Source organism: Coregonus lavaretus, assembly GCF_964263955.1.
Source record: "Coregonus lavaretus genome assembly, chromosome: 27".
Taxonomy (NCBI): domain Eukaryota; kingdom Metazoa; phylum Chordata; class Actinopteri; order Salmoniformes; family Salmonidae; genus Coregonus; species Coregonus lavaretus.
Window position 1 is genome coordinate 16611325 of NC_140014.1, and position 26294 is coordinate 16637618.

General features: G+C 40.8%; 1 protein-coding gene and 1 long non-coding RNA gene across 2 annotated transcripts; both read left to right on the forward strand.

Moving 5' to 3' along the window:
* Positions 1 to 714: 714 nt before the first annotated feature.
* Positions 715 to 3386, forward strand: LOC311102323 (hepatocyte nuclear factor 3-beta-like). Its single transcript, XM_084143627.1, has 2 exons — positions 715 to 1049; positions 1816 to 3386. Exons 1-2 carry the CDS (start codon positions 978 to 980, stop codon positions 2995 to 2997), a joined length of 1254 nt encoding a protein of 417 aa, XP_083999753.1. The 5' UTR covers positions 715 to 977; the 3' UTR covers positions 2998 to 3386.
* Positions 3387 to 5800: 2414 nt separating this feature from the next.
* LOC311102792 lies at positions 5801 to 26060 on the forward strand. The gene is made up of 3 exons (XR_014610040.1): positions 5801 to 5998; positions 21357 to 21520; positions 23255 to 26060. It is a non-coding gene; the product is annotated as an uncharacterized lncRNA (long non-coding RNA).
* Positions 26061 to 26294: the final 234 nt, after the last annotated feature.

A 26294-nucleotide genomic window follows, 5' to 3' on the forward strand; every position in this document is an offset into this window, starting at 1 on the left:
GGCCAAATGTTGTTATTGCTTCCAATTGAAGTTGAAAATATCAATATTATTCTTAAGGGGCAAATAATATACGTTTTTACTGTAAAACTGTTTGTAAAACCTGAATTGCTTAGGCTACGAATGATTCAGACTAATGGATCAAACTTAAACTAAATCATTTCTCTGTAGCTCAATTGGTAGAGCATAGCGCTTGTAACGCCAGGGTAGTGGGTTCGATCCCCGGGACCACCCATACGTGAAAATGTATGCACGCATGACTGTAAGTCACTTTGGATAAAAGCGTCTGCTAAATGGCATATTATTATTATTGTTACCTTACCAAAGATATATGTAATTGGGTGGCGTAAAACGGAGCAGACTTTGATAAGATCGAGTAGACTAGTGAAATAGTACATTCCCTCATCAAATACTCAACTAAACCTAGGTCCTTGGTGGGTGGGAAAGAAAAACAATAAAGATGCATTTAAATTCCTTTTTCAAGCAACGTCTGAAAAGAACATCACAAGAGAACGAACGTGCATGATGAAAAAGCAGCGCCAAATCAGCACTTAAAATGCTCTGCCCCCCCTTCGGAAATTCAATAAGATTAGTTTATAATGAATCTTTTTATATGAGACTGTTCTTTTCAGTCAGCGCAGGTGTACAAAGGGGGATGCAAGTCGAGGAGTCTCACGCCTAGGTGTGAGGCGCTTATTCAAATAGGGCAAGTGAAGAAGTAGGGATTGGAGGCTCGCCTGGCGCACAGAGCTATATCATAGAGTTTACAGCCAGCTCGGAACGTCATTTGAACTCCGGTCATCATCAGACGCTTTTCAGCGCCCGTGGGCACGGCTGGCTGAAAGACACACATGCGCCAGTCCTTGACTAAGGATCATACCAACGACCCAAATACCCCGTGGTCCCAAATCACCGTCTGTTAGAGCGCGTTTTTCCATTTCTTCTGCGGAGAAACGGTTTGACAACTATTCGAAACTTCCATGATGCTTGGAGCAGTTAAAATGGAAGGACACGAACACACAGACTGGAGCACCTACTACGGAGAGCCCGAGGTGGGTACCTTAAATATTTTTTTCGTCTACAACCGATCCCATTTTACACAACTCAATATTAGCCCAGAGATAATATTAACTTTGTGATCAAATATTGACTTGAGGCGCCTCCAAATCCAGCCCCATCTCTACGCACGACACTATCCTAACGAAGTTGTGCTTGACATGTAGGGGAAACTTTTTACTCAGATTGTAATTCCATATGTCTACATTTATCGTTACAAAATCATATATAGTTGTGTAATTTTACCCATTGAGCAAACATTTGTTTTAACCTATTTCATTGGTGAACGATTAATTCAAATATTTGTGTTGCAAGTTCTATAATATTGTCCACACATATTACACACTAGAACAATTTAATCAATTTTCTATTAGTATTTAAGGTGATTAGCTGACGTAAGACATGGTGACAATTCTTCGTTTTTACTTGCTTGATGTAGGCTAGAAATGTAGACTATTGATCACATCATCGAGTGAAATTATATTTCTGTCAAGCAATTTGCCTTACCAAATTTAGCCTTGCATTTCAGAAGATGTGAACTGCACTGGGATTGCTTGCTTTAACATCAATTTCGATCATTTATATTTACAATTTGTAATATACTGATTATCATAGTATTGTTGGTTGTTATTATTATTGCCGATATTATTGTTATTATGTTATTATCATGGCTTTTATTTGGTCTACTACACATGAATACTATCAACCCTTCCGAAAATCTCAAACAGGTTAACAATCCTTGTTTTCTGTCTTGTTTTCCAGTGTTACACCTCGGTTGGCAACATGAACACAGGCCTGGGCATGAACTCAATGAACACCTACATGAGCATGTCGGGCATGAGCACCACGGCCAACATGACAGCCAACTCCATGAACATGTCCTATGTCAACACGGCCATGAGCCCCTCCATGACCGGCATGTCACCGGGCACCGGAGCCATGAACAGCATGGGCGCGGGCATGACAGCCATGAGCGCCGCGCTCAGTCCCAGCATGAGCCCCATGACCGCGCAGCCTCCGTCCATGAACTCCCTTACGTCCTACGCCAACATGAACGCCATGAGCCCCATGTATGGACAGTCCAGCATCAACAGATCTAGGGACCCCAAGACATACCGGAGAAGCTACACTCACGCCAAGCCCCCATACTCTTACATTTCCCTCATCACTATGGCTATCCAACAGTCCCCCAGCAAGATGCTGACGCTGGCCGAGGTCTATCAGTGGATCATGGATCTTTTCCCGTTTTACCGACAGAACCAGCAACGCTGGCAGAACTCAATTCGCCACTCTCTATCCTTCAATGATTGTTTCCTCAAGGTGCCTAGATCTCCGGATAAGCCCGGCAAGGGCTCGTTTTGGACACTCCACCCGGATTCGGGGAACATGTTCGAGAACGGCTGCTATCTGAGGAGGCAGAAGCGGTTTAAGTGTGACGGCCAAAAGAAGATGTGCAAGGATTCAGGCAGGAAGACATCGGAGGGCGGCTCTAACAGCAGCTCGGAGAGTTGCAACGGCAACGAGTCCCCCCATTCCAACTCGTCCCCGAACGACCACAAAAGGTCTCTGTCAGACATGAAGTCGATCCAGGCTATGAGTCCGGAGCACGCCGCCTCACCGGTGTCCCACTCCCAGGTGCATGGGCACCTCATGTCCCAGCATCACTCGGTCCTCGCACACGAAGCGCACCTGAAACCCGAGCATCACTACTCGTTCAACCACCCCTTCTCCATCAATAACCTCATGTCCTCTGAGCAACAGCATCACAAAATGGACCTAAAGACTTACGAGCAGGTGATGCACTATTCCGGCTACGGTTCCCCCATGGCCGGGGCGCTGTCCATGGGTTCAATGGGAAAAGTAGGCTTGGATTCCTCGTCAATACCCACTGACGCATCTTACTATCAAGGCGTCTACTCCAGGCCTATTATGAACTCCTCATAAACTGGCGCCAAACATAAAATGGACCCTTTCCAGCAATTTGTACATTTGTAAAATTATAGTTTGTGCATGTAGGACTATTCCAGATATTTTTGACGTTTCCCACTGATTTAGTTGTCAAGTTGGTTTAGTAATTATTTTGTAAAGGGATGTTAATAATAATGTGACAAAATCTGTTCAAAAGGCGGCGTTGAGAATGGACCAAAAGACAATAAGCCTAGTGTAAAATGCATCTGTATAGGCCCTACCTACCGGGATTCTTAAATGAATTTAAATGCATCGTGGGAGACTGAAGTTCTTCAATCATTTGTGTAATTCTTATTTATGGCTTGTAAATGTGTGTTCTTGTAGTTGACTACAAGAACAGAATCTATATTAAAGTGTTATTTGGATTTTTTTCTGAACACAATTGATTGATTTATTATTTACACAGTTGGCCTAGGCCTATTACGCATCAATAAAATAACAGGCCTATTATTATTATTATTATTATTATTATTAGTAGTAGTAGTAGTAGTAGTAGTAGTAGTAGTAATAGTAATAGTAGTAGTAGTAGTAGTAGTAGTAGTAGTAGTAGTAGTAGTAGTTGTAGTAGGCCTAGTAATATGCAGCAGTGACAGCTTCAGATATGCCTGATATTTTAGAATGACAATATTCTTTCATATTGAAAATATCAACATCAGGTCTTTACTCTTATAAAACTGTTCCGTTATGTCCAAGAAAATACGTTTTAGGAGGAGTTACATTTCTAAACACCACGAAGAAGGAGCATTTTATTTTGTGACCTGTGTGCTCCTAACGATGCCGATAATCTAGTTGTGTAGTGAAGATGGAGGAAAAAAAGGTTTTGATCCTCTCAATGACTAAACCATTTTCGAAAACATAAAGAACAAACTATATGCCTATTGATAAGTGGCAAAATGTTGACAATGACAAAAACTAAAACAAATAGGCCAACATAAGAGTAAAAAAAGAGAGGCAAGCACTAGGTTTATTCACAATATTGAGCATTTCCGGTTCTTTAAAATTTTGGATTGCAGTTATTAATCTGCACCTTCATTTTCCCTGAGAAATAAAGTCTTACAACTATCTTATAGGTGTTTCTTTGTGCCTCCCATGGGTGACAAGTGGACTATTCTCACTTTGGCCAAAGATGTTTAATTTAATTCCATCTATCATATTTTCATATTTAAAATGTTAATGATATTCATATAAATAATAATTATATAATTTAATTCATATAAAAGTTTGTGGTCATATCCTTGATAAACGATGGTGCTATAGCCTACTTGAAAAATAACAGAAAGGCCTGCACACTGAATATGCTCCGAATTACTGACAACCATCTTCGTCAGGTCAAACAGAATGAGTGATCCCATCCACATTTCCCTCCACATGATCATTACGTAAATGATAATATAATTCATATTCACACAATTCCTACGCGAAAGCAACCAGCAAAATTGACGTATTTATCCACATGGCTCCTAGATATTTAGCAACAACAAAATAAATAAATATATATATGAAGAGGAAACGTATACTAACTAGCTGTAGGATATGTTACAAACTTTGATTCCAAGTGACAGTGGTGAAATAGGCAGAGACAAGGATAGGCGTTGGATACGGTCACAAGCAGTCAAGCTATGATATAGAGGTGAGGACAACAAACAACAATCTCCAGCTCAGCTCAACACAGGCAGCTGTTTTCTATCATAATATAATGCTGACGATAATTTCAAACATGATATCAACAATAGTCAGGGGCGGCTCAATGTCAGATAGCAGAAACAACAACGGCATGCCTACTCACATCTCAGTGCTTTATGGATACCAATGTAAAAATGTTATTCATGTGATAAGGGATCAATACAGTTATTATATTAATTATTACTAGGCCTATACAAGTAATTATCTCGGCACACGGCTTCTGCTTTAGTCATGTCTTTAGTCATGTTACAACCTTATAATGCATTATGAAACTTATCATCAGTAAATCGCTCTCTCCCTCTTTATCAAACACACACACACACACACACACACACACACACACACACACACACACACACACACACACACACACACACACACACACACACACACACACACACACACACACACACACACACACACACACACAGTGAGTCCCCCCTGATGGAAGACACACTCAAGTTGAGATCTTTGGATGAAATTTGTTTCATTATCACATAAAAGTGTCCCGTGGGGTCAGAGAATAGTTGTGGGGAAGGGGGCGGATTGAGAACAGTGTCTACTGAATGTGATGCGCCGCCTGCTTTGTGCTGTATCACTAAGCCATTGTCTAGGGGTACTTTTAAACTACTGAGAGATCCCTTCTCAATGAGCCTAAAGATAAGATATAGTAATAGTCGAAATGAATCAAAATCCTTACATTCCCAACACGGCAAGACACCCATTATTTTCCTCCACAGACCAGGGGATACCAAGCCCCTGCCGGTGTGCTTGAAAATCCAAGGGCAGGGAGGACTAGTTTGTCCCTTTGCCAGATAGGACACTGCTTCACCTTCTGAACACGTAAAGGGTGCATGCGTTTATTCTCCAGTCCCTCTCACAAATCGTACATTAAACACCCGTGATCTGCGAATAAACAAAGGCAGTAAACAATGGAGTGGAGGCTATGCCCACAATATAGGAAGTACATGCACAACCAAATTGCAGGAGTGTAAACTTTGAAGAAGACGTCACCACTCAGTAAATGTACACAGACATTCAATTTCGTTCTCTTCATTTTAGACATAATGCTAAGCTGATTTTTTTTTTAGCACACTGATCGATATCTCGGTAAAATAATCTTCTTTTTTTTAACTAGCGGGGCAGTGAAATCTTTGCTTTGTGCTAAAGTCAACAGTGACAGAGTTTGAGCTCAAATAAATGCCGTGATGTCTCCAGCCCTTTGCAGAAGGCTGAAGGCGAGGTTCCACATTGGGCTCCTAGCTTGCTAGTAAGCATCGACTGTATTGCACAGGTATGGACATTTGATTGTATATTTCCTAACTTTATTTCAATTCAATCGTTGTATGATAGTAATTATTCGCTTGGGGGTATGCTAGATGAGAATTGAGCACTCAGGCTCAAATCCTGGTTCACTAGAAAGGTCCTCGAGCAGGCCCAATTGGGTTTCATGACAATGGAGAGTTCAAAGCTTCTAAAAGGCTGATGTGATTTGCAAGTTCTGTGATAGAGGTTGTTGCCTCTTCGTTCAGTGTCTTTCAATTGCGTGTCAGAGAGCTATTGCAGCTGATAGATATCATTGATGTCAGAGAGGAGCAATTGCTCCATTGCGCATGGAACTCTGTTTTATAGCCTACTATGAAACCCTGCGGCTCCAACATTCAAATGTTAGCGTCTGGGTGGTTTATAGCCTATCATATTTTATGTTTCATTGCTATCCGTTTTTGAGTTTTGCTGTGTGCGTCCGGTTTTCAGAAATCCATTGAGTTTACAACAAAGCATTTTCTATTGGCTTCCTTTTGGGGATAATTTTAAGATAATTTTACGCACACTGCTTGAAAATAATTTAAAAACTTTAATCAATATTGGAATTCCAAATGTCAAGAACATATGTTTTAATGAATTAGCTATCATAAATTATCCTCATTATCTTCCCCATCTCATCCATGATACCTATTTACAATTGGTTGCGGACAATTAATGATAACCTATGGCTAATAAAATAATAATAATAATAACAACAACAACAATAATAATAATAATAATAATAATAATAATAATAAGAAGAAGCCTGCATAATAGGCTTAGGCTACTGTATAAAATATACACCATTGTGCTCAGAAAATAGTAGTAGCCTAGTAAAAGTTTTAATGTTGAGATGAAATCGTATAATGCACCCAAAACACTGGGGACCGTTTTCAATAATTAATTCCCCTCCAATCTTGCTCTCACAAGGAGCAAGAGCCCTCGAAAATACCCATTACCCATTATTAAAAGAGCATATGCCGACGCTCCTCTACTCCGATCCTTTGATGGAGGTGATAACCCCAGTCAAGCCTCCTCCAGGATGGAGTGAAATGGGAATGGCCTTTAGGAACCCTAGTTCAAAGGTAACCGGCATTAATCTGCACTGGAGAACCTTCTTACCAAAAGTGCACGAGAGTTTACGCAACTGACATCAGCCTCCTAGGTCTACATCATCCAATGTATTAGTTACCTGAGACAGCTAGGCTACATGACATGGTGGACCAGGACCTTCATTATTGTGGAGAACCATTTATAAAGGCTTGCCTCCGAATAGTTTTTTTGTTTTTGCTCAAGTAAAACAAATGGGCAATAGAAATATGTGCATGAGTCCTTGCAGGCTGGCCAGGCAGATGCACGCGCGTGTCAACACACACACACACACACACACACACACACACACGCACACACAAAGCAGTTTCACATTTCAGCACAGAGAGATGCCTCTGCAAAGGGCCTGGGCACACCATCACAGGCAACCCCTTCACTGTTGTTATAGCAACAAGATGAGCGATGGTCCAACTTGTTGATCCCTTTACTTTGCTAAACCATTTTAATTACATTTCTTACCGGTCGTCCTATTTGCATATTTCTAGATTAGTTTGAGTCACACAAGGAACCAATGGCATTTCTCAATACCGAAACCTAGTCTGGAATTCTTGGAACAAGTCGTGGTCAAACTTGGATGAAATTCCTCTTGCTGTGATGACGCCAGATTTTGTCCATAGACTCTGAGGCTGAACTCGCGGATGCCTTATCTGTCCTTCTGTTTGCTTTTCTATTGCACGAGCTTTGGAACAAAATTGGGATAAATTCTCACAACACTGGGATACATCGATATAAGGTCTATAAGCATCGAAGTAAAATGTATACTCCGTAAGTCAATAGGTTTTGAAACAGGTCTGAAATAGGTTTTTATTTTGTAAACAGATATCGTTGGCCCGGGGTACTGCTCTTCATGATGGAACCATGGATTGCATCATTTGAATTAACCAAGTTTATTTATAGCAGTAAATGCACATAGTCCCATAGCCATATAGGCCTATAATAACACCATGTGTGATGGGTTTCCAACTCTGGCCCTATATTCCCATTGAAAGCACTAGTAGCCTAAGCTCACATGCAGCCACCACCAGGGCCTGGAACACCCAAGTAGAACGGTCTCCCGGGTGATAGCGGGACACCGGTCTAACAAGCTGTAATTCGGATTTAGCCTATTGCAGGGGTGGGACCGTCCACACTGCCCCGATTTAACTCCTCTTTCACGCAAAATACTCCTAATCCCATATTTTAGTAAGGGAAACTGCTACCCCACAGTATATTAAAGGACAACAAAGTCAAAACTCAAAGCCACCCATGGTTTCTCAGCAGTCAGTTCCTCGTAATGATTTACGTCCATCGCGTCCACCCATCTTGCTTCAATTAACACTAACATTAGTAGCCATTTAATTAGCTGACACTTTTCATGAATAATTCTCAATGCAAGAGCGTGAGTTTATGCTATTCAAATAAGTGCATACATTTTGGATCTAATACATATATACATTTATTTAGGCAAGGGATATAATTCCTTTAGCTAAATAGATTTCTAGAAAAAAAAACAGCAATTTAGATTTTGTCTGTTGCTGGTGCCAAACCTATTCTCCCTCTGGGAATACATTATTATTATCATTATTATTATTATTATCAGAATGTTTTTATCACGATTATTATTATTATTATTGATGATGATGATGATGATTATTATTATTCATGTAGACTATTAATGATTAGGCTACTGCTTTGAATTTGATGATCGAATGACCATAGACTAACTAACAGACGTTGAGACCAAGAGGCGCAAACGAAAAATAAAAATGCAATATTGATAAAGGTTGACACTGCATTATTTGAGAACTACAGATAGTAAAACCAATTGATTTACTGATGTTCAATGATAAGCATTTTGAGTAGCCTAATTTGGCACTTTCAATACATGGGGAATAACTAGATTATATGAGGAAATATCCAAAGTTAAAAAGCGGTAATGCACCTAATATTGGTATGCACCCTGCTATAAAAGCCCAAAGATGAAGAAGAAGTGAAAAAGCAAAGAATTATCCGTTCATAGGTAACCCCAATCATTCATTCTATAGCAAATACAATTTGTACTTTTTCTTACAATAATTCTAATTTGGTATGATAATTATCCAAAGTAGAAAACGGGAAAGGATACCTTATACACCTTTTAAAAACATGAATTTATTGCCAGGTTTCCCTTACAGGTTCATGGGCTTCTATACACTTTGATGTTTGATGAATTGCAGTTAGTATTTGGACATGATTTTGACCAATATTTTCACTGAATTTAGCAATTCATATCGGATGTGGTATGATAAATTAGATTGATTTGAGTCAAATGGTGATAATAAATATGGTTGTCTGAGTGGTGTGTGAAACACCCTGTGGTCAACCCAATATGGGAAACTGTCTCTGCCTGACTCTCTCTGTGGCAGAAGCCTTTTCTGTTCACTTTACAGTAAACCTCCTCATTGTCTGTTTGTACCCTAATTGAGTGGGTCCTAAATGTTAGTTCCTCCAAAGCTCCACCTTGAACGAATCATTGGCTGTTCTAATGGAAACAAAACGCTGTGGAGAGGGATATGGAGAGGGCTCTCAGAAGCATTGAGAGTAGGCAATCGTACACATCCCAATGTAGCACAGAAGGGCGTAATGTAACAGAATGAAAAGAGATGCCCACTCCACTCCCTGTGTGTTGCTCCGGAGAGGAGTCTGTATTTAGCTGCTGATACTGTTCCAATGGAGAGTACACTAGCACTAGGAAGTATCCCATCCTCACTGATAACCATCAGGAATTAGCAGAGTCATTTCATGTGCCACACACCTCTCTACCATACCCAGAGGCGCAACTTTGGTTTTAGAAGTGGGGGGACATAATATTATTATTATAAAAAACATTTTTTATCCAGTCGGATAAACACTCCAAACAGCCTACCCGACCACACAGAGGCGTTTGCATGGTCCTAAAGCACACCGTTACCTCGTTTTGTATCACATTGTATCACACAAAAATGACCCTGACCATACCTCCTATACCTCGCTTACCGTCATTTCGGGTTTGACCCAGCAGAGCAGGTAGAAGTCAAAGGTCAGAGAGTCAGTATGGAAAAAGGAGGAGTGTGAGATGGGAGAGGGGGACAGGGTGAGAATGCAACCAGTGACTGTGATGTGTCCGTACCTCTCTAACACGGCAGTGTGACATTACAGACCAGTGATTCCTCTCACCCTGAGCCAGGCCGCATGGCCGTGTGGTCCACACGTCCACACACACAGGGCCGCGCTGGCGTTACAGAGAAGCCAGTCAACAATGCCCATTGACAGCATCGAGGCAGCAGCTGGTGGGACAAGCACTGACCTAAAGACAACCTATTCTGGTCAGGACAGGGTGCCTCTCAGTCCCCCATTGCTTTTGTATCACTCAGAGGATTGTTGGTGCTTGTCCATCTACAGTATGCACTGTAGGTCGTCATGGCGAGGAGAGAAATAATCCTAGATTTTTAGATGTAGTATCTTAATTTGACCAACCTGTTGTTGCAGGAAATATCCTGTATATCCAATACGTATAGCAGGAAATGCAAACTTGTAGTGTATTCAAGGTATAAAAAAGCTTCTAAAGTTCGTAATTTCCACGTAAACATTTCAGACTTGATTTGCCCTAACTTAAAATGAATCAACCACTACAAAAATGTCCATTAATTATAATCCACACAATAATTCACATTTCCTGTTGCTGCAGCATTATTTTCCTGCTGTAGCAAACTGGCTCAAATTAAGATCCTACATCTGCACCGAAGAGTCATCTTAAAATATATGCAGTGATATGGATATAAAGTAATCAGCCAAAACAATGGACATCCTTTTGGGATGAAAAGGATGAAAGGGTAAATAAGAACATAAATGTACAAGTGGTGTTGATTCTGCTTGAATAAAGCAGATATTGCTGAGCCATTAGTGGTTTTTGAGGTCGGTTCGGTTTCGGTTCATTATAAAAAAATAATCAATTTCAAATTTACGATTTGGGTTTAGATTATTTGGTTTTAATGCTGTAACAACACAGAATAAAACTATTAATAAAAGTCCCATGATGGTAGTGACTGCCCATTACTGCTTATCACTTATTAACCATCATTTATTCACATTACTTTACTTTAATAAAACATTTCAGTTATTGTGTATATTACTTTTTTGTTTTATTTGATGAATGTATTATTTCAAGTCCTCATCTCATCTCTATAGAGCTGCTTCCTATGCTGTCTGACAAAATCACTATTTTGTAGTTCTTCAAAGTAAATAAGGCATATTTTTATGACTGCTGAATACCAACTATCAATCACTTAGATCATCTATTTTCAGGTAGAGATACCTGGCGAAGCAACAGCCGCTCTCTATGTCCCCTCACGATCGCGCATTCTTCTTTCTCATCCGTAGAAGGCTTAAAAGAAAGACAGACCGGACAAGTATATGCGCAATGGATTATGGTCATTGTAGTTAATTACCACGTTTTATGTGCTAAACTATGTAGAATATTGAACTGTTGGAAACTACAACTGCCTACTACATAGCACAGTTCAGGCTGGATCTGTTTTATCTCTAGAGAAACTGCCCAATGTGCGCATTGAGCTCACAGAAAAAAAAAAAAAAAATGGATTTCAAAATAATTGAACCAATGTCTGTCAATTAGTTGTTTAAAAACAGAAAAATAACCGACATTTCGGTTTATGCTCAGTACTAAAAGCGGAAGAACATTTAATGGGAATGACAAGCAAGGCTTTTGTCTCTGGAGAAGAGAACAGTGAAGAGAGGTTCAGGCATGCTAAGAAGGAAAATAAGCTTCTCAAGGAGATATATGAAGCTCAGGAAGCTCATGGCAAGATAATACATGTGTGTTCAACCATACAGCAAGACACTGTATTAAATCAAGATTAGAGAAGTCCAAAATATGAATCTAGGTATTACCGAGATCAAAATTGAGAAATTAATGTGTGTTGTGTTATTTAAGTGCTTCTATAGCCTTTTTCAGTACCATAGAGTATTCTGCAGTCACATTTCCCAATGGGTTTGATGCGAGAGTTTGAGAGTGAACCGTGTTGGCAAAGCCAGCATAGAACAATATGTCGTTCAGCTGTGGTAAAGGGATTCCTGCTCAGCTGTGATTGATCCGACATGGTTTCTTTATTCCCCCTGAGGCCTCAAAACCATGGGGTTTTAGATTCAGACTCTGGCAGTACTGATGGATATCTCTGAATGTTTCTCTGCCATGGACTCAGACCATCTTTTATTGCCTTTTTCCTCTGTTTCCACCCAGTGCAGATATTCACATACACATGTCCCTGGCATGTCTGCCAACCTCTCTCCTCACCCCACTTCTCTCCAATCTCAGGGAACTGAGGCCTGAGCCCTACAGGTCACTCACAACCAAGGACACACAACTCATTAAAAGTTAATGAAACCTAAAAACGCAGTGCGCCAGCGATTCATTTAAACCCCAAACCAATCTCTGCTTCCAGCAAAGGCAAACAAGCCAGTGTGGCCAGGGCCGTAACCAGGGTTTGAGTTTTAGTAAAGCTCATTTACTGCATTTCGATAAAGTAAAACAACTTCAAAATGCTATTTGGAGAACAGAAAAAACGAGCAAAAATGACCCCAGCCATTATCACCTTGGCTGCTGTATGTTCACTCACTTCAGTCGATCTACAAACACATAGCCTATTAGCTATACAATTGTAGTGTTATACCCCTGAAAAGGGGGAAATTATTCGCACTGACACTTAACATCAGTGCCGAAACGAAAATGTATGGCATTTTTAGAACTGTATTGTTTGTGTTTTGATTGCATTTTAATGTAGGCCTATAGGGAATATAGGCCATGTGGAGGTGTTCATATTGAAACATATCTTGAATTTTTTTGTTCCTAACTTATTTGATAAGATTAGTACAGATCTTCTCAGGGGACCCCACATGGGGCCCCGACCCCAAGTTTGGGAACCACTGTACTAACCTCTCTCTGCTTGCTTCCTCTCTCTCTGTCTCCTCTGCTTCCTCCTGCATGCATTGCAACCTCCATCAGCCTCACCACTGAGCGCCACATCACTGTCTGTCTCAGCAGCCAATTTATAAAGCAAAGGTATTATGAGAACCTGGTAGTGTATTTTCTGCTCCTGCTGAGGTAGGCTCCGTTTAACGTTAGCTTCTTACTTCATCCTTCTACCTGGCTAAGTAATTCTAGCCAGAGCCCTTCAACTTTACTGCAGTAGAAGTCTCTGCCGGCAGCTAGCCACCTTACTGACTGACAAACTGTATCTAAACAGCAGAGGGTGCACCCCCCTATCCACATCGACGGGACCGCATTGGAGAAGGTGGAAAGCTTCAAGTTCCTTGGCGTACACATCACTGACAAACTGAAATGGTCCACCCACGCAGACAGTGTGGTGAAGAAGGCGCAACAGAGCCTCTTCAACCTCAGGAGGCTGAAGAAATTTGGCTTATCACCTAAAACCCTCACAAACTTTTACAGATGCACAATTGAGAGCATCCTGTCGGGCTGTATCACCGCCTGGTATGGCAACTGCACCGCCCACAACCGCAGTGCTCTCCAGAGGGTGGTGCGGTCTGCCGAACGCATTACCGGGGGCAAACTACCCGCCCTCCAAGACACATACAGCACCCGATGTCACAGGAAGGCCAAAAAGATCATCAAGGACATCAACCACCCGAGCCACTGCCTGTTCACCCCGCTATCATCCAGAAGGCGAGGTCAGTACAGGTGCATCAAAGCTGGGACCGAGAGAATGAAAAACAGCTTCTATCTCAAGGCCATCAGACTGTTAAATAGCCATCACTAGCACATTAGAGGCTGCTGCTGCCTATTGAAATCACTGGCCACTTTAAGAAATGGAACACTAGTCACTTTAATAATGTTTACATATCTTGCACCACTCATCTCATATGTATATACTGTATTCTATAATATTCTACTGTATCTTAGTCCATGCCGCTCTGTCATTGCTTGTCCATATATGTATATATTCTTAAATCCCATTCCTTACTAGTTTGTGTGTATTGGGTATATGTTGTGAAATTGTTAGATATTACTGCACTGTCGGAGCTAAAAGCACAAGCATTTCGCTACACCCGCTATAACATCTGCTAAACATGTGTATGTGACAAATAAAATTTGATTTGATTTGATTTATAAGCGACTATTTCCAGTTGTGCACTCATTCTCCGAGAATCGTTTTTTGTTTGTTTTGGGGATGTCTGTAGACACGGCAAGAGTCGCGGGACGGTTGTAAAGTTTTCCCCGGTATCTCGCAAACACACTGTCTGCAGCATCTCTAGTTGCCTACTTAAGTGGTCTCTGAGCTGGGGTAGTTCGTTTTACGTCTCAGGCCTTTGGCCTGTGCCGCGAGAGGGCGTAGTTAGCCGTTTGAGAGAGTGGTGAATGTGCTGCAAAAAAAGGCAAATCCGGGAGGCAAATCTGGGGGACACAGGCGAACATAACGAACAAACCACTGTTCATGAATCCGCTCGTTCGCAGAGGCTGGTGCGATTAGAACTCAGTCAGATCAAGAATATACACGTTCTGAGCTTTGATCAATGCTGGGAGCAGTATTTAGATGGAGGACCCGTAATTGACTTTATTGTGTACTATATATATATACATATATTTGTATTATTATATATTTTTTCAAATTATTAAAAATTACCGAGGTCCAGACCTTGGTGTCCTCATATGTAGTTACGCCATGCGTGTGGCCCCAACACTCTACTCTGAATAACAAACTACGTAATATTGTCTTCTGTATATGTTCGCTATGCAGACATGTTTGGTGTGATAGGCTATTTTACAAAAGGACTTGTCCAATTTATTGAATGCGAGGAAAGAGTGTTCTGCAGAGGTGAATTCTCTAATCTGCTTCCAAGTTGAATGTAATACCTTTACTTTACATCGCCATAGCTTGTCAGGGGGGCTAAAAGATATGCGATTTCAACATTCATGAGAATCACTGACATTCAAATAATGTGCTCATTTGAATACCATAGGAGTGGATGCTAAATCTGTGTTAAATCCTGTATTTGTTTTTCTTCATGGGTACACCAGTACAGAGGACTGTTCCTGATCTGTGCATTGTTTAACATGCATAGGCTATTTCGTTGCTTTAAAACAACCCACCTCTCTCTCTTTTTCCCAGGGAAGCCCTCATCTAATAACATTTCTACTCAATTTAATAACATCCAATCAACAGCAATAACATGTCAATGTGTGTAAAGATGAGTGTCATTCGGAAACCTAAGCGTATTTGTGTCTTTAAAACCTCCACTTTAACATGACCCCCCACGCCCCATAGAGGTGTCCTCTGAGGATTCAAATTAAATTCCCTCCATGTATACGCCACTGTCAGCTTTTCAATGAATTCACATACCCTGACTTGAATTAAATTAATCCCCAATTTAATCCCATGTAAATGGCTGTGTCGTTTTATCACGTACAGGCTGATGCTCAGCTGAAGGGTCCTGGAAAGCTGGTTGGTGTCTATAGAGCAGTTGAGCAGATTACCATTAAAAGACAAGAGCTGTACTTTTCCTCTTACAGAGTATTCCCCTGATACATACTATTTAACCAATCGCCTATTCACCGCTGACAGTGACATAGTCTGGAGTGGTATTTCATATCCTGTCAGATGAAGAAGCAATCCATCCAGATGTATGTGTCATGATCGGATACCTTTATGTGCAATAGCGGCATTGAACATATTACACCAAAGAGAGAAAAAATTAATGGATGCAATGTTATTTCTGGTTTCTTCAGTGTATTGGTGCAACACACCTTTGATATTGTTCTGGAAAATATTGGTTACAGTTACAGCAGCTGTGTGTTTGGGCTTGTTTGAGGTCATTATTTCAGAAACTGTTGCGTTACTATATTGATGCAAATTTCAGGTGGGGTTAACATGCAAAGCAAAGCATTAGTTAAATGATTAACTCTTTGAGGCAGTGAGCTGATTGATGATAGTTTCTAAAATACTAATCCATACAAATGCTATAGCATCATGTGGTACAGTCAAATATTGCTAATGCGTTTAAGATGCAAATGCATACCAGCCTCTCACAGAGGTTTGAATAAGAGCGTGTTTTAGCTTTCATGATTAGACTTGAACTATAAGATCAATGCATACAATTTTGTTGCCATAATCAGTGTAGCGTTGTATGACGTTTGTACCATAATTCAAGACATATCTGATGATATGGCAGGTAGCTTAGTGGGGTGGCAGGTAGCTTAGTGGTTAAGAACCCGAAAGGTCGCTGGTTCTAATCCCTGAGCCGACTAGGTGAAAAATCTGTCTTGAGCAAGGCACTGAACCCTAATTGCTCCTGTAAGTCGCTCTGGATAAGAGTGTCTGTTAAATGACTAAAAATAAATAAATAAAAAATAAAGGAGATGGTAGGGCAAAATAGGAACAGTTGTCTGGTTTGTTGTCTCTGGCAATAGAAGCTGAGTGTAGTTATCCAACAGATATGGCAGTGTCACAGATCTAAAATGTCTAAGTAAGCAGTGATTTGGGATGATTTTGTGAGTGACAGATGGTTCTAAGGTCACTTTAGCTGTTCTGACAGAGGTTCCAGACTTTTCTATATCCCATTCCACCAAATGTCTGACCAGAAATGCTTTATGGAGGCATCTGCAAGCTTGGTCAATTCTCTGCCAAGCCTGGCTCGTGTACCTATTATTATCATAGAAAAAAAGAATACACTTTTCAATTCACCCTCATACCACCAAATCCTTGACAGACGCTGGCCCATCACTATTCATACCATTGAGCTACCATTACAACAACTAAATGCATCATTTGCGTTTCAGAAATCCATCCTGTATGTATCCAATACCAAATGTTTGGCGACTGAAAGCCTACGTTGCATGGCGGGGGTGCATAATTGCTAGGAAACATTTTACTGAACATTTGGTGATAAAACGCAGTCCCCCCCCCCCCCCCCCCCCAGCTTAAAGCAATTAATTCAGGATCCTGACACAAACCCTCCAATCCTTTGACAGCTTGGAGCTGAAATAAAAATGCTAGTTCTCCTGGGAACGGCAGGAGATAGCCGGCTCTTTTCTGGACTGTTTGCTCACTGGCCCTGAGAGCAATCTTCCCCAGTCAGAATGAAATGCAAGGACACAAACAATGTACCGCGGAGAGAATGGGAGATGGGGAATGAACAGTTTGGACTATTTGCTCAGCAGAAGGGCAGCCACAATGGCCGGCCGATGGCTTTCCCATGCATCAAGCCTCTTAGTCTTAGGCCTCCCTTTGTTGCCGGGTTTCATCGCCCTGGCCAGATAAGAGCCCAGCTGCCCTATACTTTTAATTCCCATTGTACACCGTACTGTATCGTCATTTATCTGCCTATATACTGCCTGCCATGATGTTGTTGTCTGATTGAATGGGTTATCGCCTGTGTATCTCGTGGCTAAGGTTCAACTTAGCATGTGCTGTCGTTTAAGGCTTGAATCCCTCGCTCTTCGATAAACAGCGGGCGGTGGTTAGGGTGGGGGGATAACGCCTGATCCCTCTTCTCTACAGAAAGGAGGCAGCACAAGTCAAGCACAGGATACGATAAAGATACCCACTTACATAGGTCTACATTATACTGCATGTGGATAGTTCATATGGAACAGAGCTCACCACGCAGGAAAGGCAGCTCAAATACACAACTAAGACACAGGGAGGAGCCACCAAAGTGAAATAGACATTTCAACATTGTTTTTCAGCCTTTTGGAGCCCACTGCTGAATACTGCAAGACGGCCCCTGAGAAAGAGATGAGATGCGGTCATTAAATGACCTAATGCCAACTCGAGAGAGTAAATAAAGCCAATAGTTTCTCTGACTGAAAGCAGGATCCATGTTGTGGTCTTTTGTTTCAGTTTGTTAGTTTGTTTTCGTATTTACATTGTTTAGTTTTTAGTGGAATGTGTATTCAGACTCAACGTTTGTAATGTCTATTTGACAGGAACAGGAATTACTACAGTTCCCTCTTGTAGTCTGCTGAAGAAATTTAGCCAACAATGATAACAGTTTCTTGAAAAAACGTCTGATGTCATACACACAACACGCATACACTCAAATACACACCCATCCCCCACCTTAAAGTCTGTAATGTCAGCGGCCCTCTGGGTGGTCAGGTCCAGAGGCTGAGTGGATGGTGGTGACTCTGATGCCCTGTAGAACAGTGCATCTAATTGAACATGTTGCAGTTGAATCAATGTCACAATTAACTTTCTCAGGTTGTTGCCATTTTGTAGGTCATTTTTGTCATTGGCTTGGCATTTTCTGTTAAGCACTTTGCTCATGGATTAATTCAGAGGGACAGCATGGAAGTGGAGTTGAATGTCCAAACAGGGAGCAATTTTATGTCAATCACATTTTTCATTTTTAAATAAGTTGTTATTGTACAAAAGACATCAAATATAAAATACAGATTAAATGTCGCTTGGGTGTTAGCAGAGAGGATAATCATTAAGAAACAATAAGTGCTTGTTTTGGTTGAGAGTGAGCAGCTTCGCAGTTTGGTGTGCCTCTGAATGTTTAGTGAGCATGTCAGAGCTCAGGTATGGGAGGAGAGGTAGGTGTGCTACTGGGCTGTGTGAGTGGAGCGGCAGCCGCCTGTGGGGTGGGTGGTGCCGGGCTTGGCAGCCCTCTCAGCTTCACGCTCCACTGACCCTGAAATAAAGCTCTGTTCAAGGAATTTCAACACTGCTTAAAGTTGTCCGTGGCCGAGTAATTTATGAGTTCTGAGAACATGAGTTATGGGCTCCGTACAACGCACAATGAGTCATACAAGAAACTTACAACACTCCTTCAATTACCTCAAGCGCTGACGACCTCGGGCTCACCGGGCTATTGTCTTGTGTCAGAGAGCACTCGGATGACTCACTCAGTGTTGATGTTATGATGCTGAAGGTCATTTGAAATGTACTGTGTTCATGGCGGTCTTTAGTCACCTGTATGGTTGTCTGAAGCCAAGAGACTACAGTCACAGCCATCAAATATCAGGCCCTGCAGCTCCTAGTGGGTGGTCAGACACAGTCTGAACTGTCATTGGCTGCTCCCTTGACAACCCAGAACAGAGAACATGCTAGCTTCTCCTGAAGTTGAATGACTCGATGCACTTTGCATTAACTGTATTTTAAAATGCATGTTTTATTGGTCAATATTAGTTTGCCATTGTATTGGAAATGTATACAGGGATCTTAGCAGGTAGATTTTTCAATGTAATCATATGAAATGTAAGATCGTTTTTTTCTTTAAATAAGTACATACTTTCAAAGGCATTATTTGCCTTTTTTATCTTAAATTGTGGCTTGTGGTGGATTGATTTAACAGCTGATTTAATCAACAATTGCATGATTTGAAACGGCATAAAATGGCAATGTATGTCAATGTCACTCACAATTTGATAACCACTAGAACATTATGTTGAATGAAATAGCAGAATAAGATATTGATAAATAACCTTTTTCAATGTTTTAATATATCACACATTTGTTTTATTTATCACACAGCAATAAATTAATTTGAGCTATCCTCAGAGTATGTTTACTTTGATCAACTGAAAGACTGTGTAAAATATAAGGCAAGGTTTGCTTTTTATTTGCTTATACAATGCTTTGTATGAAGCATTGTACAAACCTATAATGAAAATGTACAATTATGTACTACAATTAAGTACAAGTTGTCCTTGTGTATTATAAAATGTAGAGGCAGATAGATACATAATTAAATACCTTCATAATTAAATGCCCGTACTATGTGGATAATATTACACATCTGTTGGACTACATACTATTTATTTTGCCAGAGCTCTAGAAATTTAACAAGAAGAAACAAAAAGGAAAGCATTTTGTAGCATTCTACAAATGCAATAATTTATTTCTATCATTGTTGTGCGATAGTTACATTGTTTTCATAGGAGATTGAGAATAAGTACATTCAATATAATGATCAATTTGTCAATTTGTCTGTAGCTAGGTTTAAATTAAAATAACTATTTGAATGACAGGAAATGTGATTATAATTGTATTGTTTTTCTTTAATTATATAAATATAAATGAACACAAAGCTAGTAGAACATAATTGCTAAGTTGAAAAAATATTGAACATGTCTTTGAGGTGTGCAAAAAGAGAGAAAAGTATTTAAGCACATTGTCTTACTCAGCATGGAGGGTCATAATATCATTTCAATATCATTTCAAGATATCTAAAAATGGTACAGGATTGTGGAGGTTGTGTTGGTTAATTAATTGACAGAAGGGCATAATTCAAAGAAGCTATGCAAATGAACGTTTACTTTGTTGACAGTGTTCTCTTAAATAACATGTGGCTACAATACACATTCATCCCTCAATTTATCAAAAGGATGACAGTTTTTAGCTTAAGATGTTTGTGTTTGATTGAAGTTATTTCAGCTTGCACAAGGTTGCAAATATCTTATTTTTAATTAATTTATACAGACAAATTACCATATATTATATACATGGGAAATGTGTCTATTTTATGACTGCAATTGTATTTTAGATCATGCTCAATATTCTCATTTGTTCTTTGCCAGTGTGCTTAATGTGTGGCACTTATTCGTTTTTGGATATTTCTGAGTGTTGTGCCTCTTTGCATTGGGTCCGTTAAACACACTGAGTACTCATCACAAGCAGCCAACTGGCCATGTCATTCACCTTACTACCTCTCTATGTGGAGGTGTCAACACCCTGCAAACACCTTTGACATACATGCTTGAATGTGGCAGGCGAGTTAGCTAAACATTCCTGGGTGTTCCCCATTCTCCTATCTATACCTGCTTACCACTACTCACACTGAGCTGCTTTAGCTTCGTCTCTGTGTCCGACGCTGCAAAGTCCACTCTCTCACAAGAAAACAAGCAACTCCCATAACCAGGCTTTTGACAATACATGTTTTATATGTACAGGTATATGTGTGATGTCCTATTATGTACTAAAACATTACAACATGGTATACAACTTTATTCAATTAAGTCTCAAATGTATATAGATTGTGAGGTTTCTCTCCATACATGTTCTTAAATGTGACTGAATAAAATGTTTTGCTCTGAGGCTTTGGGAATGAATGCTGCTGTCCCATGCTTATCGGCACATTCAGCTTGTTTGAGTGGATTTTAGGTTCTGGGTCTCAGAGGACGAATTGCAGAAGAACTATAACCACACATCAACTAAAGAAGGGAAATAGGTTTATGGAGCCTCTCTTTCTCTGTCTAACAGGGCTGTGCTGGGGAGGGCTGTGCCTTCAAAGAGAAGAGGGAAAGGGAGGAGAGGAGGCCATTACGAGAAGAGGTTCAGACAGGAGAAGCAGATGGATCTGACTGCCACACACAATGTCCCTTCAGTCGTGGGCTGTGCTGTGACCGCCCCATGGCAGCGGCCAGGTATGTCAGCTATGTTTACCACCCATCCATCTCCTACCTGCCCTTCTGAAACGGGAACCTTTGTTTGAACCATACAGTCGTTCAGCCACTTGTTGACTCGGCTCAACCCAATTTATTTCCCGGTGGGTGAAGCAGCATGGGATTTATGGTCATCTTAGTTTTTCCCCTGAAAAAGACAATGTTAATGTATTTAGATGATTAAGAAAAGATTGTCTGATTGTGGTCTGGAGAGGTGGTGAGTTATAGAGGGGGGACACTAATGGTCCTTATCATGGGTGGCCAGGGTTAGCAAATAAACTGTCCATGGACGACAACACACATATACTGGGAGGATTAGGGCTCTGTGACGTTCACACATGCTTGTTATAAACAAAGAACATGGTACAAGTGTATAAAAAGGAAAATAAAATGGCTACCAATATAAGACAATAAATATGGATAAGAGGATCTGAAAGGAACCAATTATTTCCAAGTCACTGGAGTTAATAAATTGATTTTTATTTATGTTTGCCAAACGCCTTTAAATGTTGTTGTATTCGTGTAGGAGGAATTTCAATCCACTTATATTCTACTTTTTATTTAAACAAATTATAGATGGAGATTAAGGGAGTTGAGGCAAGGAGAAACAGGGAAACTCCATCTGAGATGTGAGGGGATGTTGTAAAAGTTTTTAAGTCAACAACATCAGTGGTTCATAGCAGTGTTTTATAAAACCATTATCAATACAAGCACTGACTCATTCCAGAATGAATCACTTTGATCTAATTGTTGATGGAACAAAGAACGTGACACATTTCTTAAGTGAGATTCTGGCATGAAAACCTATCACAAAACTCTTCAACTGCTGTGTGAAAAACTATTTTAGTTCCAGCTTCACCCTGTTCCCTAAAACACAAACCTCCATTTAACTCTCACTTCTATTTCCTTGGAGAGAGCAGATATCTGAATACGCCACATTAATGATTGACTCATAGCTTGCAAAGTACCCTACATATGGCGTCCACTTTGTTCACTTACGTTTGCTATATTTTTAGCCTTACACTCGAGCTTCCACAACCCTCTCCAACTCTCATACAGTATTATTGGCTTTGGGGGTTGGGGTGGGTGTACCGAGACAAACTCTCTTTAGAAAACCATCGGCAAGTTCAGGCAAATAGGAGATAAGAGCTGTCGCTGGCCCTTTTAGTGGGTTATAAGAATGAGGCTGTGTAGACTTAATTCTCTTCTAAGATAAATGTGGCCCGGCTTTTCTGAAAGCTAGTTCATGCTTCCCATTTATGCCATAAATCCCACTTTGACAGGCATGAATTGAGCCCTGGACTTCTCATTCACATCATGAATTAGAGAACAAACCAATAATAGGGTCCTTTAATTAACTATGGGATGGTGAAACAGGACCAAACCTTGAATGACTTGTTTTGTTCATGGTCATCATTTTTTAAATCAGGCACAAGGTTGGACAAAAAATAGAGGTGGTCCTGATTAGATTCCATCATAATAACATTTTATTTGGAAATGTCAAGCTCTCATTCTTATCACCACACCATTTCTGTATGTTTCTGACACTATATGACATTTTGAAAGCACAATGATAATGCTTTTGATAGTTGAAGTTTTGTGCTGTTGTATATTTGAGGAAAAGAGTGTTGCAGCAGTTTTTCTGAGAGATGTATCCTATGGCAAAGGTGTTTTGTTGGGGATTAACTCGTGTTATTTTGTCTTTATCCTCAACAGATGGAGATGACCTTCCTCGACTTATGTGTGGAATGGGACCAATGGGATCAATGCAGTGCTACCTACGACCTTCTCCCTGCATCACCTCAGATCCACAGACACAGAACCACAAAGGCACTTCCCTCTCTGAGTGCTTGTCTACCTGGCTACGTCTGCGTCTGACCTGTCTGAATCTATGAAATGTCAAAGCTTGAGTCAGGCAGCGTGAATAGGGACAAAAGAGAGGGACCATTAATGATTAACTGTTCTAAAAGCCTATCAGGCGGCCATGTGACATGCACGCAGCATTTTTTGAGCAGATTGGGGGAAAGCTAGTGAGCAAACACAGGTGCTTTGGACTGGAGTCGCCGACGCTGTCAGGGACAACCACAAACAAGAGCAGCAATGCCTGGCTAAATGAGAGCCCGCCCCCTTTACTTACTCCCTGGCTAGCTTAGCTTAGTCACTGACTGCAGTGGCTGGAGATCCTCACCACAGACCAAGTCCAATGTCCCCCCAGTGCTCCACAACTTTTCACACAAACAAATAAAATGGGAGGATTGGAGTCCACTTCTTTGAAGTGATGGCATTTGCTGTGGTCTCAAGTATAGGGGGAGAGCAAACAAATTAATTGTGTTCCAGTTCTCACTTTCTAAAACAAACCAAATGTGGTTTTCCTCAAGTGGGGCAATTCCAGTGACCCCGGTGTCAAACAGTACAAGGGTTGAACACTCTGGTTCTTGAGAAGCCTACTGGAGGCAATGAGAGATATTCAGAAAAGTGCTAAAGGTGCTCAGAAATATGCAGGATGACAAACTGATTCTCAGAAAATGGAGTGGTTCGTTCTTCGATGGTCTGAATATGCCTTCAATTGATACAGACTCCCGTGACTGTTTAGAAGAAGAATTGACACCTGAGGAGATTGCAAAAGCAGTGTCTGCAATGAAAAGTGGTAGATCACCGGGTCCGCACGGTTTTCCAATCGAATTTTACAGGACGTTTTCCCGTCTGCTTTGCCCATTCCTGTCTTAATTGTTTGCAGAGTGCCTTAATACATCAAAGCGACCGCCTAGTCTTTATCAGGCTTCAATTTCATTACTATTAAAGAAAAACAAAGACCCCCTGGAATGTGGATCCTATCGCCCAATCTCGCTTTTAAACTGTGATTACAAAATCCTAGCCAAGCTCTTAGCCATCCGTATGGAAGGCTCGCTGCACCAAGTAATACACCCTGACCAGACTGGCTTTATGAGAAATAGGCATTCGTTTTTCAATATGAGACGCCTTCTGAATATACTGTACTCCTCAGCGTTGGAGGACCCGGAGGTAGTGGTCTCGCTCGATGCGGAAAAAGCTTTTGACCATGTTGAATGGGACTACTTAACAGCCGCCCTTTATAGATTTGGCTTTGGTCGCAAATTAATAAAGATTCTTTATTTTTCTCCCATGGCTTCAGTACGGACTAACAACTTGTCCTCTGACTATTTTCCATTGCACCGCGGATCCAGACAGGGTTGTCCACTCTCCCCATTGTTGTTTGCTTTGGCAATCGAGCCCCTCGCCGTCGCACTGCGCTCTAATGATGCTGTTCAAGGTATAATCAGGACAGGCTTAGAGCAGAAAGTCTCGCTAAATGCTGACGATCTCATTTTGTTTATCTCCAACCCTGATACCTCATTACGACATGCCTTATCTATTCTTTAAAAGTTTGGATCAATCTCAGAGTACAAACTGAATCTAGGCAAGAGTGAGCTTTTTCCTGTAAATAAGGCTACTTTAAAGTGCTCTTTTACAAGCTTTCAGTTTAGGATTGTCCGGGATCAATTCACCTACTTGGGAGTTAAAGTGACAAGGAAATATTCAAATTTGTTTAAGGAAAACATTGCTGCTCTAACAGTTTGAAACAATCATTTACTTTTTGGAAGTCTCTACCTCTGTCTCTTATTGGAAGGGTTAATGTCATTAAAATGAATGTGTTGCCCAAATTGTTATATTTATTTCAATGTTTACCCATTTTCATTCCCAGATCTTTTTTTAATTCACTGGATCAAACATTAATGTATTTTCTTTGGGATGGCAAGGTACCACGGATTGGTAGAAAACATTTACAGAAGCCTAAGGCATTGGGTGGTCTAGCCCTACCAAATCTTCAGACATACTATTGGGCTGCAAATTTCAGAGCCCTTTTGTACTGGCTGCAGACTGATCCTACTGGCTCAAGACCACTCTGGGTCCAGATGGAGTCTGAATCATGTAAACCTGCTACACTTTCCTCTGTGTTGTGCTCGTCTCTCCTAGTGTCCCTAGGCAAAAGGTGTGTCAACCCAATTGTAAAGCAGTCTCTTAAAATTTGGAATCAGTTCCATTTAGCCTTTAGCCTCCGAGGCTTTTCTTTATCAGGCCCAATCAATCAGAACGTTTTATTTCCTCCATCTTTAAATGATGGGGATTTCGGCATCTGGCACTCACTGGGCCTCTCTTCACTAGCCCAATTATTCTTTGATGATACATTTGCCTCTTTTGCTCAGCTACAGGAAAAATTCAACCTCCCCCAATCCCACTTCTTCCACAGTGAGGGAAAAAAGTATTTGATCCCCTGCTGATTTTGTAGGTTTGCCCACTGACAAAGAAATGATCAGTCTATAATTTTAATGGTAGGTTTATTTGAACAGTGAGAGACAGAATAACAACAACAAAATCCAGAAAAACGCATGTCAAAAATGTTATAAATTGATTTGCATTTTAATGAGGGAAATACGTTTTTGACCCCCTCTCAATCAGAAAGATTTCTGGCTCCCAGGTGTCTTTTATACAGGTAACGAGCTGAGATTAGGAGCACACTCTTAAAGGGAGTGCTCCTAATCTCAGCTTGTTACCTGTATAAAAGACACCTGTCCACAGAAGCAATCAATCAATCAGATTCCAAACTCTCCACCATGGCCAAGACCAAAGAGCTCTCCAAGGATGTCAGGGTCAAGATTGTAGACCTACACAAGGCTGGAATGGGCTACAAGACCATCGCCAAGCAGCTTGGTGAGAAGGTGACAACAGTTGGTGCGAT